Here is a 16,780-nt window from a genome sequence, read left to right as displayed (position 1 = left end):
TTCTGGAGGCAAAACCAGCTTTCTCATTGTACGCTGAGCAACAGGGTATGGCCCAAGGTGAGGTCACATGGTTACTGTTGCCTAAAACTAGAAGACAGTTTGTTCTTGAGAATCAAAAACGATGCTTTCTTCTCTGAACCCCAATACCCTCTACTTGTGCAGGCAGGACACCACACAGATCTAATCCTTTCATCTCACATCCTATAACAAATCCTGTAATCACAGCACTCAGGAGGCTGAGGAAGAAGGGTTTCCTGAATTTAAGGATAGTTTGGGCTACACACTATGTCCCAGGTCAATCCAGGCTACAGGGTGAGGCGCTGCCTCAAAACACAGAAAAAGATTTTAAAAAGCAAAAATCGAATCAATGAGAGCATCAAGCTGACCTTAGCGAGTTTACCTTCTTGCACCAACTCCAAAGCCCTAGTTCGGTTATTCACAGCTGCCCGTTGCTAGGCTACGTGCTTCAAACATGTTTCCTTAATAAACCCTTACCTAAGCTATCTTAGGTAAGGACCAGTTACCGGCACTTTCTCCCACCCCCAAAATCCCAACTTTCAAGGACCTATTTTCCAAAATAGGCTTCTGTTCAACGGTTAAGGATCTTCTAAGGATGACTAAATGGTGGGATTTTTGTTGTTTGTTTGTTTTTTTAATGATCTCACCTAAGATTTAAGCTCCCAGAATAGCTGTACAGCATCTGAACTATATGAGGATAGACTCGATAGAGCTGCTAAGAATAAGAAACAGGAACCAGGTGCGATTACCCATTCTCAAAAAGCTAAAGGCCAAGTTCCATGCTCCAAGTCGTACTGCTGCAAGATTCTGAATCGTTTCGAAGCTTTTAATAAACTACTTGGGAAACACAAAGGTGAGACTAATTACTACCCAGCTGTCAAAAACTGTTCAACTGAAATAAACTTCCTAATTAAAATGACTAAACGGGGTGAATCTTTTTTTTTTTTTTTTTTTTTTTTTTTTTCCCTTTTTTTTTTTTTTTTTTTATTTTTTTATTTTTTTATTAAATTTATTTATTTATTAAGGATTTCTGCCTCGTCCCCACAACCGCTTCCCATTTCCCTCCCCCTCCCCCGATCAATTCCCCCTCCCTCATCTGCTCGAAGAGCAATCAGGGTTCCCTGACCTGTGGGAAGCCCAAGGACTGCCAACCTCTATCCAGGTCTCGTAAGGTGAGCATCCAAACTGCCTAGGCTCCCACAAAGCCAGTACGTGCAGTAGGATCACAAACCCACTGCAATTGTTCTTGAATTCTCAGTATTCCTCATTGTCCGCTATGTTCAGCTAGTCCGGATTTATCCCATGCTTTTTCAGACCTAGGCCAGCTGGCCTTGGTGAGATCCCAATAGAACATCCCCATTGTCTTAGTGTGTGGGTGCACCCCTCGTGGTCCTGAGTTCCTTGCTCGTGCTCCGACAGAGACAGAGACCCACACGGGAGCACCGGACAGAAATCTCAAGGTCCAAATCAGGAGCAGAAGGAGACGGAGCACGAGCAACGGGGTGAATCTTAACCATCAGGATTTCACTTCCCTTCCCATCAGGTAAGGGTTCAACCAAGGTGAGACAGAGCCCGGACGACTTACGAAGGTGATCTGCCTCTGTGAGGGGAAAGCAAGAACGGTCCTCACACGCAGCAGGGAAGAATCAGCAGAAGTCTACTGAAAGCACTGGTTTTGAGACAGGGTCTCCATACATAGCCCAGGCTGGCCTTGAACTCAGAACCTTCTTGCCTCTGCCTCCCAGGGCTTTTATGACATTCATGTACTACCATGCATGCAGAGTTTAGTTGTGTGTGTGTGTGTGAGAGAGAGAGTGATACACATGTGTCACGTAGATATGCTCACACATCTACATGTAAGGGGTCAGAGGTCGACAGCAGCGTCTTCTGCTTTGCTCTCCATCCTACTTTGAGACGAGGACTCTCACTGAACCTGAAGTTCACCAGTTTGGCCAGACAAGTTGGCAGCAAGCCCGGGACCGTCCTTTTCTCTTGCTCTGTGCTGGGAATAAAGATGAATGCTTCTTCCACACGGGTGAAGTACCTCATGCTCACACAGGGGCACTTTACTGACTGAGCCATCTCACTAGCTCTGCAGTCTTTTCTTTTTTCCTTTCTCTTCTTCCCTGGGCCTGATCACCCTCCCTCCATCCCAGCAGTGTGACTCTCAGGGCGAACTGCCCCAGCTCTCCTGACCATGTGGCAGCAGTATTTCCTTTCCTCAGAAATTCCATTACCAGGAAGTCAAAGCCCATAATTCTAAAAGAAAAAAAAAAGAACATAATTCGAAGTATTTTCCAGACCATTTATGAATCGGCAGGCAAAACTATCCTATGTAGACAAAACTTCCTTCAGGGTTTAAAACTAATGATGTTTCTTCAAAATATTTATGTTTAGAAGAAAAGATCACTAAAATGAAACAGAAAAATATCTAATCTGTAATGTGTTAAAGTTGAGTTCATCATGAAAGATTAAACGTGAGTCTTTTCTAGGATATGCTTTAACTTATCCTTACTTGGCTTTTTTTTTCCAAGCTAGAATAAAAGTTATAAATAAAAAAGTATTTATTATAATTAATATATTTGTACAAAATATAAATGTACATAGAGGTTATTTTGGGTTTTTTTATATTTGAGAAAACTTCAGTTTTAGATGGAACATTTTCATCTCCACTTTATATCTCTAATACATATTTTTATGTTCAATGGACAGATAAATATACAGACTCACAGACTACAATATTCTTTTCTTTGTTTCATTTTCATCTTTATCTTTCTTTCTTTTGGTGGTACTGGGTTCAAACCTAGCGCCAATGAATGCTTAGGCAAGCGTCTTATCACTGAGCCGCGCTCCAGCCCTGATATCATTTTCAATGTATGCTCGTCATACAGAATGGCTAGATCAGGGTAACTGTCAAATTTCTAACCTCCAGCACACAGCGTTCCTGTTAGGAACATTCTAGATCCCTCCCTACCTTCACTTTAAAAATGGAATTGCTGCCAATCAGTGGCCAATGGTGTTACAGAAGAACAGTTATTTTGTCTGTCTCGCCCGCCAACTGTTCTCCCTGCAAACCCCACTTCCCAGGCTCTCACCCTTACTCCCTCACAGACGGTAGCATCCATAGCTCACTCAGAAGCAACATGCAGTATCTGCTTCTGTGCCTGACTGGAACAGTTAGATTACTCACCTGCAGGTCTGTGTTAAACACAGGGGGAGAAATTTGATAGCTATCTTACAAATGAAGATAGAAAAGCACTCAACAGAACATGCTCTGTGTTTCTTACATGCTATAGTGAGTGCCAACTGTGATTTCTAAAGACCAAAGTGTTGAAGGACCCAAGACTGGACCCAATATGGTGCTACTGGGAAACAGTGAACTGGAAGAGCTGGAGTCCAGCTGCAGGTCTTCAGGTCATCGGGGCCATGCTCTTAAAGTGGCTTATGGAAGCCAGTCCCCTTATCTTTCTCTCTTTACTGATCAATCTCATTCCACTGTGTGTTTCCATTATAATGTGTGGATTTGCAATGAAGCCCAAAGAAACCTCTTTTTATAATTCAATTATCTCAGACACCAGTTAGAGTGATAGGAAGCTAACAGAAAATACAAAAGAAAACTACAGTATCATAGGACCATGGAAAGACTAAATTCACAAAGACTGGCCAGACCACAGGCTGCTGAGGATGCGCACAAATCGCTCTGCTCTCCCACTGCTGGTGGGAGTATACAGTGGCTGGATCTGAGCATCCTGTCAGCTCCTGATGAACACTTACTATTGATACAATAATACATACATATTGTATCATACAGGTTTGCTGAGCAACAGAAAGTGGACACAGCACACAGACCGTGTGGCCCGCTGAACACAAAACACTTACGATAAACCTCATCTACATTAGCTAATCCACAGTATCCTTGGGACAACGTGTGTGTGTGTGTGTGTGTGTGTGTGTGTGTGTGTGTGTGTGTGTGTGTCTGCACCTATACTGGGCATAAAAACATTTTATATTTTTATCATGCTGGTAGTAACACTAAAATACAAATTTCACTAAATGCATTTGTATACATGAAAAATATGACCAGGTCATTGTATATAAACTGTATTCCACAAACGTTTACTGCTCAAGTTCTTCATTTAAACTGCTTTCTGGAGTAAAGGGTTTGCAGGCAGCCTTTCAGGATCCTGCAAGAGCAGCACAACTCCTCAGCTGACCCACATCACCCAGACTCACCCGTGAGGGCTCCTCCCAGGCTCCCTCGCCGCAGCTGCTTCCCATCTGCACTCAGCTGTCTCTTATACTTCAGCGACTTTCCAAGGCCACAAGCCACGTCTGGGTTGCTGCATTTCCGAAACGGCATGGGTGGCGGAGACAGTATGTGGTCGAGCTGGAGAGACAGGACAATGACATCATTTCCAGGGACACTCAACACAACGGGGTCTCAGGCTCTCCTCTTTGTGCCTCCTTTTCTAAACACACTCCATCCAACCCCGTTCTTAATTTTCCTAGTTTGGGAAGTTCTAGATTTCGTTCTTGTGCCTTCCTTCTCTGAGTCAGTATTGCTCACAGCAAAAGCACAGTACCAGATTTCGAAGGAAGGTCACAGCACATGAGTAGGTCATGAGATTAAGTTGAATAGATTATGACCGCAATTTTTAATGCAGCTAAATAATTATCATCAAATTCCAACATGGGCTGGAAATTGGCTCAGTCAGAAAAGTGTTTACTATGAAAACATGAAGAGCCAAGTTTGTTCCCCAGAATACATTTTTTTTTAAAAAAACAAAAAGCCTGACATTGTGGCACATGCTTGTAATCTCAGCCCTGGATGGGTGAGATTGGTTTTTGGGCTTGCTGGCAAGCTAACCTATCCCAACTGGAGAGCTCTGGGCCAATACCTGGAGAGTGATTCCTGAGGTTAACCTCTGGCATCCACATACACACACAGGTACAACCAACCCATCACATACACACACACACACTGCAAATAGGAAGGTATAATTTCATGACTGAATTATACATGTATGCACATGTATTCTGGACCCCTATATAAAATATGTACTTCTGTGGACCCCATATGAAACATTGCTATATAAAAACAGATAAATTTCATATATTGCTCACACACATACACACACAGGAGAGGCATTTCTAAGCACCGCAGCCCTTAATGGAAATCAATAATCCTTATATCACTCTATAGCTCTTCAAAAAAGAAAGCCTGTCACAAGAATCAGAGAAGCCGAAGTCACTTCAAGAGACAGCTTTCTAAAGAAGGGTCCCCTGGGTTAAAACACTCATGTCAAGATCTGCTCCACTTTCACGAGAACACCTTCAAGACCTTAGGAGAGCAATGCCTTCTAAATGTTCACATGCAAAGAGCAATACCTGTGTGTCTTCTATGACAGTTATTAAGGACAAAAATATTTCTGTGCACACACATGTGTCCTTATCACTATTAAGAGTCCCCAAAATGTGTACAGAAAATTCCAGTTGTCACACAAAAGGGTAAATTTCATACAGTTGGAAAAGCAGGATAAACTTGGACAGCACAGCTAAATGCCATTTTAAGGGAGGTATCACCACAATCCATTTGGTTTTCGTGGGAAAAGATTGGCACTTGGGTGTCATTATCTGGTTTGTTTTTAAGACTATTATAGATGTTCTTATAGGAGGAAGCATGTCAAAGGCTAAGTCATCCATTTGTCTGACCGTGTGCTATGGCACATTCAAAATCGCTGCATAAAGAAAACAGTGCCTGCTGGTGGGTACCCCCTCCCCACACAGTTGAGACTGAACCTTCATTGGTTCAGCTCCACGAGATGCGAGCTTTCCCCCAACCTCGACTGTGTTCGTCAGCAGCACGCAAAGGACTCGGAGCACTTCTATTAAGAACCATCTCCATCTCCCAGACACTTGCCGTATTTCATTGCCTGTTGGTATTTTAGTGAGAGGACCCGAAGAACGAGCAGTCCACCCACTCCGGGTTCAAAGCCACATCAGGAGGGGACGGGACCCCAGGGGGCGCTTCTCAGAAACAGTCCTTTCAAAGGAGGAGCTGTAGTCATCTGAAGGTGTCAGCCCAGACTGCTGTTCATGACATTAAGTGTCCACTTACGAGGCCTCCGAGGAGAGATTCCTGTCTAGCCTTAGACATTTTGTCCTTAAATCTTACTCCGGAGCGACTGATGCAGTGCCCCATCTGTAGTCCGGATGCAGCCGCTCCATCAGACCACACAGAGAATATTGGGGCCCTATTGTTCCCTATTGTTGGTACTAAGTATGTCCTTACCCATGTGTCTTTTTTAAACTGCTTATTACTATTATTATTATTATTTTGTTGTTGTTGTTTTGCATTGAAAATTTTCGGGAGAAAACTTGTGACTATGTAAGTACAGAATGAATTCAGTGGGAGAATGAACATCCTCCGTCTGTGTACCAGGGCACAAATGATATACTTTCCCCATTTGGCTTTCACTCCCTTCCCCAGTACATACAAGCATATGCACCCCTACCCCCCTCACAGTGTCTGAAGACCCAATCAATACTTTAGCATGCCTCTTCTAAGAACATAGATAACCTCTTAAACTCATCTCTTCTATAATCTATATATTCTTATACAGCATCTCCAATCTTTTGAATTAAGGTCAAATGGAAAAGCCAGGAAAACTACAAAATAAGGCTCTTTTATATGCAGACTTAATAGTAAGTTGCTCTTTTCCGTGGCTAGGAAAATTGCAGCCACAAGGTGGCAGTGTACCATAGACATTCAGCAACATGTTCCCATGCCGGCTCCTACTAGTAAATGTACCAAGAATGAGAGGCCGCCCGCCCTCAAGCCATTGAACGGGTTCAGGTCCACTCTGCTTAGCTATTTTCTCTTAATTACTAGTGGCAGCTGCATAAAACACAAATATTTATTGTTTAAGGTCCGTCAGCTTCTGCTACCCGTTTCTCATTCCCTTGCAGAATTACAGTTAATTACTCTGGGGATGAGTGTTTTATCACAAAACAACAGAGGGTAGAAAAGAAGTAGAAGACGGAGGGGAAAAAAAAAGAGGTCTTTCCTAAGTAGGAACAGTGTCATCTCCTTAGATATTTTCAACAGCCACAAATGACATGGGACATCTGTGGAGGTGTGGAGGGAAGAGAAGGAAATTAAAGTGTGTGTGTGTGTGTGTGTGTGTGTGTGTGTGAGAGAGAGAGAGAGAGAGAGAGAGAGAGAGAGAAACAAGCTCCTTTTCCCATTACAGAAATGAAGTGCATAGGCCGGGGTTTTTCATCAGAATCACAGCCTCAAGAGAAGACTACTATTTTAAACCCGGGAAAATTGAGGCAGTGAACAGTGAGGGCTGAAAATGTCTCAAAAACAGGAGAAAAACCTATAAAGAGGGCAACGCTCCCAGAAACCACTTCCCTTCTCTACCAATTCATACTCCCCATAGGGCTCTCTCTAAACCTATCATTCTTCCAAATTCTCTGCACTGTCAGTGCCTTTAGTCTTTCTATAACAATTAATCAAAGCTTCTCAAAATGGCCGCTGCGGCCTGGCACTTCATTTTCCATTTTTTGCTGGGATACCAACACTCACGATCCCTTAAAAAACACTTCATCACACCCTAGAGCTGATGGTACATATCAAATCTGTCACCTAGAACATTGCCGTTTAACAGATCTCCATTTAATGTTTTCCAACTTTTCCATACCCCAAAGTCGGCGCTCTGCAAGTTTAACCAGAGGATATACTGAAACTCTCACTGAGGCTCATGGTCACAGAAGCATGGGTTTGCTCTGCTCAGTCAAGCATTTCCGGGGTCCCTCCCCCAGCGACTTCAGGCTGCTCAGAGCCCAAGCGCGTCCTGTGTCACCTAGTGTGCCGCTAGCCAGGAGCACCTTTGTCATGGAAGTTGTCATCAGAAGATACAGTTTTCCTTTATCCATCAATAACAAATAGGGATTTCTGGGGGCTGGAATTTCTCAAAAATCCCTACCTTGGTTTTAACAAAGCTGTTTTCCCAGTATGTTTAGGGCATACCAGGAAAGGGTCCATTTGCATATAACTAAATGTATAATTCAGACAGAGGTGCATCATGCCACCACATGTCGAAGATGGACCACTCCTCTTCTGGGAAACACAAAAGTGTCTTAGGGAACCAAAGGTGCATGACGAAGAGAAACCTCATCTGGATGTGACCGGAATTCACAAAATGACTGATCCTGGGACTGCTGACAATCATCTGTGTGTCCCGTAACTGTCTCCTTGTTTACCGTTGGACAGAAGGCTGAGGAAAATAAAATCCATCACGGTTACATGTGACTTTTGTCTTCAAAGATGAATACAAGATGAACACAAGGTCTGTATGAGAGCCTTCTCCATCACTTGCCCCATCTGCAGACAAGGACCATGGGTACATCCTCCTCTGCTGAAGCCCCGCCCCCCAGCCTGGCGCCACCTACCTACCTCTCTAGTTCACAAGGTAACCAACCACAAACACCAAGCTTCCAGCTTATCTACTCTCTCCTGCTTGATCTTCAGACACTGCCCCACCAGGCACGCCAATCCTCCCACTCACGGTCTCTGAGCATTTACAGGGATCTCATGAGAAGGAGACAAGCTTAGACAGTAAAGAACCAAACTCACTTATTCTCACTATTTGGGACGCAAAGCTTACGGTCAGTACTAACTTCTCTTTCTCATCCCACATTCCAACAGCGTGCCTGCTAACTCATCCTTCAAAATACATCTCCAAACCCACTCACTTCATCTGTCCCACTATCCGCCTTGTCCCTGGCAACCTCTTCCAACAACCTCCCAAAGGCTCCTCCTGCCTGCTCACTAATCTCGGGACAGTCACCAGTAACAGTTTTTCAAGCATATGCCAGATTCCCCAGCTGGTCTGCTGGAGGAGTCCTTTCTTGGTTTCTCCTTCAGCCAGAACAAACTTGGTGCTGACACACAGGCCTGCTAGGACCTCCCACCTGCTGACCCCAACCAACACTCTCCACTGCTCTCACCCACACCTCCTTTTTCTGCAGAACTGCGATGACTCTGAACATCTTCCCATGTTTTTCTCCTTCCTGGGAGACACCCTTAGCTAGCCCGTCTGCACCACTTTTCCAGGACTCTGTTCAAATGAGTCTCTCTGGGAGCTCCAGTGCTAACTAACTATGGAGACGACCATACTTCTCACTCGATTCCTTTCTCATAGCATCTACTGTCATGTCACATATGAGATCGTTTCGTTTTGGGTCATTCTTCCTCGGCATTGGTGTGAGTAACAAGAAATTTTACGTCTGTTTCTTCTGCAACTTTATGCCTACAATAGCGCTCGAGGAAGAAAGGAAGAAGGAAGGATGAATGGAAGGAAGGAAGGAAGGAAGGAAGGAAGGGAGAAAAAAGTAAGGGAGGGAGGAAGGAAAGAAAGAATGAAGGAGGAAGAAGATTTTTAGTAGGAATAAATGAGTTGCTAACGTCTGTTACATAGGGGTATTTAGTCAAAATATAACAATAGTAAAACAGAGAACACATGCCATAAAGAACACAGCAATAAAGAGCCTTTATTGCTGAAAAATATAAGAAATTACATTAAATGTAATCAACGTGAAATTCTACGAGTCTCCAGTACTTTGACAAAATTGAGCTCTTCACGTATGGGAAGAGCCTTAGGTTATATCAAATGGCATCATTTAAAAGAGTCTTTTATATATATACTAAACGAGTATGCTAATTTTTGAACAGGGCTATCTCTGGAAGGTGATCCCTAAATAATGAATTACGCGACCTTTTAACTGTATCCCTCCTGGCGTATTGGCTCGTGTCCATCAATCCAACGTCTCCCAGTGTCATCTCTCTTTCCTGTAATTCCGCACGCATTCCCAAGACGTGACACACATGCATTTTAACGACACGTCCAGAATGCATGTGCCCCGAGGCTGAAGTTCACGAGTTCAAAGGGATCACCAGTGTCATCTGCATTCATAATAGAACCCGGCACTGAAGTCCTTTTAGTGAGGACTGACTAGTGAAGTAAAAGCTAACATGAAAATGTAACTTAGTTATTCCGATTCTTGGTATTAAGTAGTCTAAGAACCAAAAATCAAAAACACCTGAGTTATGAGGCTCTATCGATCTTGCTGAAAACTCTATACTTGCTCTTTCTTTTCCTTACCACCCAATTAAGAATCCAACAGGAAACTTGGAATGACTTCACTGTGTTTTAGAATTAGATTTTACTGTTAAGGCAAAGTCTACAATCAATATTTTAAAACCTGGTAGGATAGCCTTCTGTGGCTCAGACAGTCGTTACAGGATTCACCTTAATTCCACAGTGGCTGGACGATCCCACGGGAGCTGGCACTTAGGTGTCCCCATTAAGGTATTTAACCCTTAACACACCATCTCTTCACCTCAGAACATTACGAATGCTCACACTTACCTTCTCAGCTGGGCGTGAGCACTGACAGATTTCACACATGACAGTACTGAACACCCAGAAGATAGAAAGTGCCTATTCGTGTGTGCTGGAGTTACTTTCTGTTTTACAGGCGCCTCTCCCATTCTCTCTGTGAAGTTTGTACATGCAAATTAAACCTGCTATGACTTTACCCAGGACTCTAGTTTTTGTTTGTACAGCTGAAGTGAGAGTTTGGTTTAAATACCTCTACAGTTACCCCAGGTCACACGCCTCCATGCTGGAGCCTGGGATGCCTGATCTATGAGAAGTCACATTTCCTTGTCCTTGTGTGTGTCGCCAGCCATGCTATCTCTTTTAGGATGAATCTTGAACCCCTCCCAAATGCTCAGGGACAGAAAGGCCACCTCCCAGGCAAGCTATTCTGTCTGAAGAGAAGATCTCAGAGGTGGTGAGGACAGAGGGATGATACATGAAAGGGACGAGCACATCCAAGCAATCCATGACCTAAAATATCGGTGCTCACTGTCTGGCTGCCTTCCCAGGCGCAGTTCAGACGATCCTTCTCTTCGCTGGCCAACAAGGGCTGGTCCCTTACTCAGCTGTCCTTCAGAGCCACATCTCTCAGGGATCTTACATCTGTTCCGCACTACCCAAGAATACATAAAAAAAATACTTCTCATTCTTGGCACTGCCTAAAGAATATGCTATGTCCCCTTACTGCATCCTAATATCTAAATATTGACCGGCCAGGCCACCAAGAGAGTGGCAGTCCTGACCATTCTGTATTTGGTCTGTTAATTGATTTTGCTGACAATCATTCGGGATTACATCCCCCAGAAGACAGGCTTCCGTGAAATGATGCTGTACGGAACAGTCCTACAAATCTGGCTGCTCAGACCCATTGTGGACAAGGAAGGGGTGCATATTCCTGGGCCCTAGTCAATGCTCAGCTCCATTTATGAGCATTTACTAAGCTGTTTTGTTGTTGTTTTCTTATTTGAAACAGTCTCTATTCCCCGGTAGTCTCAAGTTCAAGATCTACCTGCCTTGGCTTCCTGAGGATTAACATAGGGGTGCATAACTGTGCCCAGTTTATCACACAGCATTATAGCAGGCTGAGTGCTAGGCACAGGTGTAAGCAAACAAACAGTAAACAACACAGACTCACTAGGGGCTGCTTTCAAGGCTAAGAGGGAAACACTATGAAGATGTTTTGGATGTCAGCCCTAGAATCAGTGTTGCTGCTGCTGGGTGGTGGGTGGGCTTTCTCCTGGGAACTATATACCTAGCCAAGCTTCTCTAGACACCTGTGGCAAAGTCCCTCACTCCTAACCAGGAAGTGGAATGTGTCCCATCTCCAATCAAAACTTTATGCAGACAGACTTCACTTTATCCTCCAAAGTAGAATTTTTAGTTTGTGGAGATTTCTGTCTTTACACATACACCCTTCTCTCTCTCTCTCTCTCTCTCTCTCTCTCTCACACACACACACACACACAAACACACAAACATCCACACACACATACACAAGCACACACATATAGATATACATGCTTTCTCTCATACACATATACAATCGCATACACGCTCACATATGCACACATACACACAAATGCATACATAAACACACACATACATGCTTTCTCACATACTCACATATACATTCACATACACAAATACATACACACAGACACACATAAACCCACACATTCTCTCTTTCATACTCCCCCCTCCCCCCTGCCACGCCACTGTCAGTGTGATGGAGGAAGGTCATTGGTTAAATAAAAAGAAACTGCTTGGTCCTCATTGGTTAGAAGATAGGTGGGAGGAGTAAACAGAACAGAACGCTGGGAGGAAGAGGAAGTGAGCTCAGACTCCACAGCTCTCCTCTCGGGAGCAGATGCCTCAGAGAGACACCATGCTCCAGGGAAGATGCACGCAATGAAGCTCCCACCCAGGATGGACTTAGGCTAGAATCTTCCCGGTAAGCGCACCTAGCTGTGCTACATAGACTATTAGAAATGGGCTAGTCCAGGTGTGAGAGTTAGCCGAGAAGAGGCTAGATAGAAATGGGCCAAGCAGTGATTAAAAGAATACAGTTTGTGTGTTGTTATTTCAGGCATAAGCTAGCCAGGCAGCCGGGGTGCTGGGGATGCAGCCCCGCCGCCCCTATTACTACATCAGTGCTTGGAGTCATTCTTGGATTTAGGATAACTGTCATGGCTGAGTCCAGAAATGCCACTAAATTATCGATTTATCCTGCCAGCCATAGGGTAGACCCAATAACAAAGACTTAGTGGAGCTGTATGTCAAGATGTCGCTGTTGGGTTCTCTTGCTCTATGCTTGCTTTCTTCTTGTCTGTCTTCAGTTTTGAATTATTTCCCCCATAAAGTTATGTGCTGTAGTATGTCACCTTAAAACCTGAGAACAAGCTGGGTGTGGTAGTTTGAATGTAACTGTCCCCTGTAAGAATATAAAAAGTGGCACTATTAGGAGGTGTGGCTTTATTGGAGGGGGTATGGCCCTATTGGAGGAAGTGCGTCACTGAGGGGGCAGGCTTTGGAGTTTCTATGCTCAAGATACCACCCAGCGTCTCAGACACTTTGTTGTCTTCTGATCAAGACATAGCCAGCACCATGTCCGCCTACACACCACCATGCTCCCTGCCATGATGCTAATAGACTGAACCTCTGAAACTGTGAGTCACCCAGTTAAATGTTTTCCTTTTAAGAGCTGCCATGGTCAAGGTGTCTCCTCACAGCAACAGAACACTTGCTAAGACAACGGGGGACAGTGACACAGGCCTGTAACCCCAGCACTCAGGGGGAGCCAGGAGAATCAGAGCGGAAGGCCAACCACTGCGACATAGCATTTGAAGCCAGCCTAAGCTACAACTCGTCTTAAAAGAACTTTTGAAAGGAAAATGAGAATGGTAGGAAAAAAATAGAATCAGCAAAACTATGTTTACAAGGTCTGATAAGTCAACAATTCCCCAAATACTAACTCATTCGAACGATTTTACTATTTATTGAGATACTTTCTCAATGAATGGCCACACTGAAAAAATAAAAAACAAAACACTTCGACGGAATAGATTTAAACTGCAAAGTGTACCAGATACCAATATCATTTTCTATCTTTGATATCAGGTGGGGGTGGGCAAAATCCAGAAATTGGAGATTTACCTGTCTCATCTTCCAAAAATACTGGAATTATAGGCATGTACCCCCATTCCTGGCTTCCATCTCTGATTTCATAATTACTTCCTGGGATCACAAACTTCAATTAGCAATATGAAGTAAGTTTCAGACACGCCCTAAAATGCATTGTTAGATCAAACCACAATGGCCTAAACAGAGCTCTGAGCAGGTTCCCTGCTTAAGCCTATGGATTATTTCCTTTCCTCCCTTCTGAGTTAGATATGTAAACTAGCACTATGATAACAGTCTCTCATTTGCTTGCCAACTCAACTTCAAGGAGGTCAACTCCTTAGCCCATGAGCATCTACACACACACATCCACCACCAGCAAGAGCGCATGGTCCCTGCCCAGGGAAGGGTGCTGTGCAGCGGGCATTTAATTGCAACTGAGTATGACGTGTACGTTAAGCCGCGAGTTTAATCGCTGAAAGATGTGAAAAACAGAGCTAACAGTATTTGACAGCCTCAAAACGTGGCATTTACCCATGCACTTTTCAGAATATTAATTGGTGCTTAGCATTTGGTTTAGGAACAATGACACAGGGGAAAACAAGGGACCTGTACAACACGACTTTGCATATATGGATCTCCCATTTCCTGTCGCTTTAATATTCCGGATGTTTCCCTGACCTTTATTTAGGAATCTAATCTACGCCTGCAGTTGTTTACTTATCTGAAGTCACTAAACTCCCTTGATACCATCCTGTCCCCACCAGCAATGTAACTAAAGAGTCTGACCCTGGTTAATAAGCAGGAAGAGAAAACACTTCCCCCAGGTTATTTTCCTTCAGTATAAACCAGAATGGAAAAGTATCACATGGTCCCACAGAGCTGACATTATATGCCTGCTTCCTCTTTTCTCAGCATTAGGTTTTATTAATATTCCTAACTTACTGAATGAGGAAGGAGAGATGCAAGGATTCAACATCTTCAGTTCCATAGGACATAACCTCATGGATCAAGACCAATCTCTCTGACTCCAAAGCTCCATTCATTTTAGTGTTCCAATCCATCTCCCTGACCGGGGCTATCATGGTAAAAACAAAAGAATCTGGGGAGTCAACAGAGAATACTCACAAGAGAACACCTGATGCTGAAATCCTGGTGTCACCAAGTACAAATGATCCAACTAAACCCTAGGTGGTGGCCTATCCCGTAGCACAGTGTTCAAGAATCACAATACGTTAGCAGTGTAGAGCAGAAAAAAATGTATTTAATCCAATTTCCTGATATTACTGGAAGTCCAAGGCCCACGAAGATACAAAGACAGTTGGTACATGAATCCAGACCAGAACCCAAATGTCGAGGCCTGACCCATTTAGTATCGACTGTGCTTCCTTGGGTTCTTTGCCTCTTGAAGCTTCAACGTACCCAGCATGCTGTTGCTCTTATGACTAACTTAAGTGAGTCCCTGTGATTTTCTAATTATCCACATTCTAGCAATCCAAAGTTGTTCTAAAAGATGACCAAAATGCTCATTATAGATTGACAACAGCTAAGGACTAATGATATAAAACAGAAAGGACAATGTTCGTGAACAGAATTGCTACCACAAAACAGTAGGCACTAAGACGAACTGGGACTACGGAGCTCTAAGTACAGTTGTGGTCTGGCAACTTATGAATTAATTCTCCTTACTGGGCTGTCAGAGCAATACTGCACCACTCAATGCCTTCACTCACAATTGCTCAGACAGATCACGCTCAGCAACTCGGGAGTATCTAAAGACGTGCTCATTTTCATTATTCCTTGGGGTTTCCCCTAAATGTCTATCTTTCTTTATCCATCAACTGGTCCGCCAGGGCCAGGTTCTCAGAAGCTGCCAACATGCAGGAACCAGGAATGTGGCAAGGGAGAGGTCTGTACTCAGAAGCAAGTATCTAGAAATGGAACAATTTTTCAAGAACTCTCTTATTTTCATTTATGTAGATAAGTGTGCCCTGTGTGTACGTATGTGCAGGAACCCATAGAGGTCAGAAGAGGGCACTGGATCTCCTGGAGCTGGAGTGACAGGTCACCTATTGCAGGTGGAAGAACTGAAGTCAGGTCCTCTTCTCGAAGAGGGGCAAGTGCTCCTAAACACTGTGCCACCTCTCCAGCCTAAATGCAAACCATTTTTAATTCCATCTAGAAAATAAAGATAACTGTATTTCCTCATGGAATTCTTATGGATCGAGATTAAACCTGAGTGTAATACAATAAGACAATGAAATACTGACTCTTTCCCATTCTTCCTACCCCTTCTCAGGCTCATCTTTTTTACTTTTGTCAAATTTGGGACTTTTCTTCCATCACATTCACAAAACCGAAAGTAAAAACTATAAGAGTTGTATTTACTTATATTTTTTGTGTGGGGGGGCAAAGATAGAAGCTCTTGTAAAATAACACCTATACTTTTTAAACAAACCTATACATAAATATTCATTTTTTAATTTCACATTAAGAGAAAACAGGTTTTTGGGGTACGTCAGCAGCAGAGTTGAAGCCTGAACTCTGACCCAAAAGGCCAAGTGCAAGTTAAGAATCATGTGTCACAAATTCCCAGGAGCCCAGGAGTATCATCAGGTTAAAACAGACACGGCTGAGAAAGACAATCACTACAACTGTGGCAAACAGTAATGGTGAATGGGCCGCTTCGGGGACTGAAGGGAGGGAAGGACAATGAGGACTGTCTTTATCAGCTTTCTTTCTTCTTCAGGGGAGGAAGATAACCAGGGACTGTGATAGAAGAGTAGAAGAGAGAGAAAGAAGGGACTGGGGGGATGATCAGTAAGAGGAATTCAGAAAACACAGCAAATGTCCTGAATGTTCCGAGCTTGCGAGTCCCCCCCAGAGTCCCTCCCCTTCCTCTCTTGGTTGTCTGTGAGAGGACCAAAAAAGACCCAGCCTCTCTCTTAAAAATAATACAAGAAAGTGATGTCAACACACATTTATTATCTGATTTAATGAATGGACTGTCGAGATGGCTCATTTTGTCAGTGACACACGATCTACAATTATCTGGCAGGTGAACTCTCTAGGCGCGTCTACAGTTGATCCTCTAGACTACTTCAGTTGAGGTGAGAAGCCCCACCCACCGTGGTGGCACCATTTCCTGGGCTGAGTCCTGGACTGAACAGAAAGGAGGGACAGCTGTTCTGCTTCTT

The 16,780-nt window shown here is 43.7% G+C and overlaps 1 protein-coding gene across 7 annotated transcripts in view; it reads right to left on the bottom strand.

The window, feature by feature from the left end:
• Positions 1 to 16,780, bottom strand: part of Mast4 (microtubule associated serine/threonine kinase family member 4) — a 579,791-nt gene that overhangs the window by 409,824 nt on the left and 153,187 nt on the right. For all 7 annotated transcript variants that reach the window (XM_041663594.1, XM_041663599.1, XM_041663595.1 and 4 more), the window contains exon 2: positions 4,252 to 4,405. In XM_041663594.1, the coding sequence (XP_041519528.1) occupies positions 4,252 to 4,405 (154 nt within the window). The remainder of the gene's footprint in view (positions 1 to 4,251; positions 4,406 to 16,780) is intronic.

Source organism: Microtus oregoni, unplaced genomic scaffold (genome assembly GCF_018167655.1).
Source record: "Microtus oregoni isolate MIOR12 unplaced genomic scaffold, Mior012 000014F_ref0000157, whole genome shotgun sequence".
Lineage (NCBI taxonomy): Eukaryota > Metazoa > Chordata > Mammalia > Rodentia > Cricetidae > Microtus > Microtus oregoni.
Note: the sequence above shows the minus strand (reverse complement) of the source record. Positions and strands in the feature narration are given on the sequence as shown.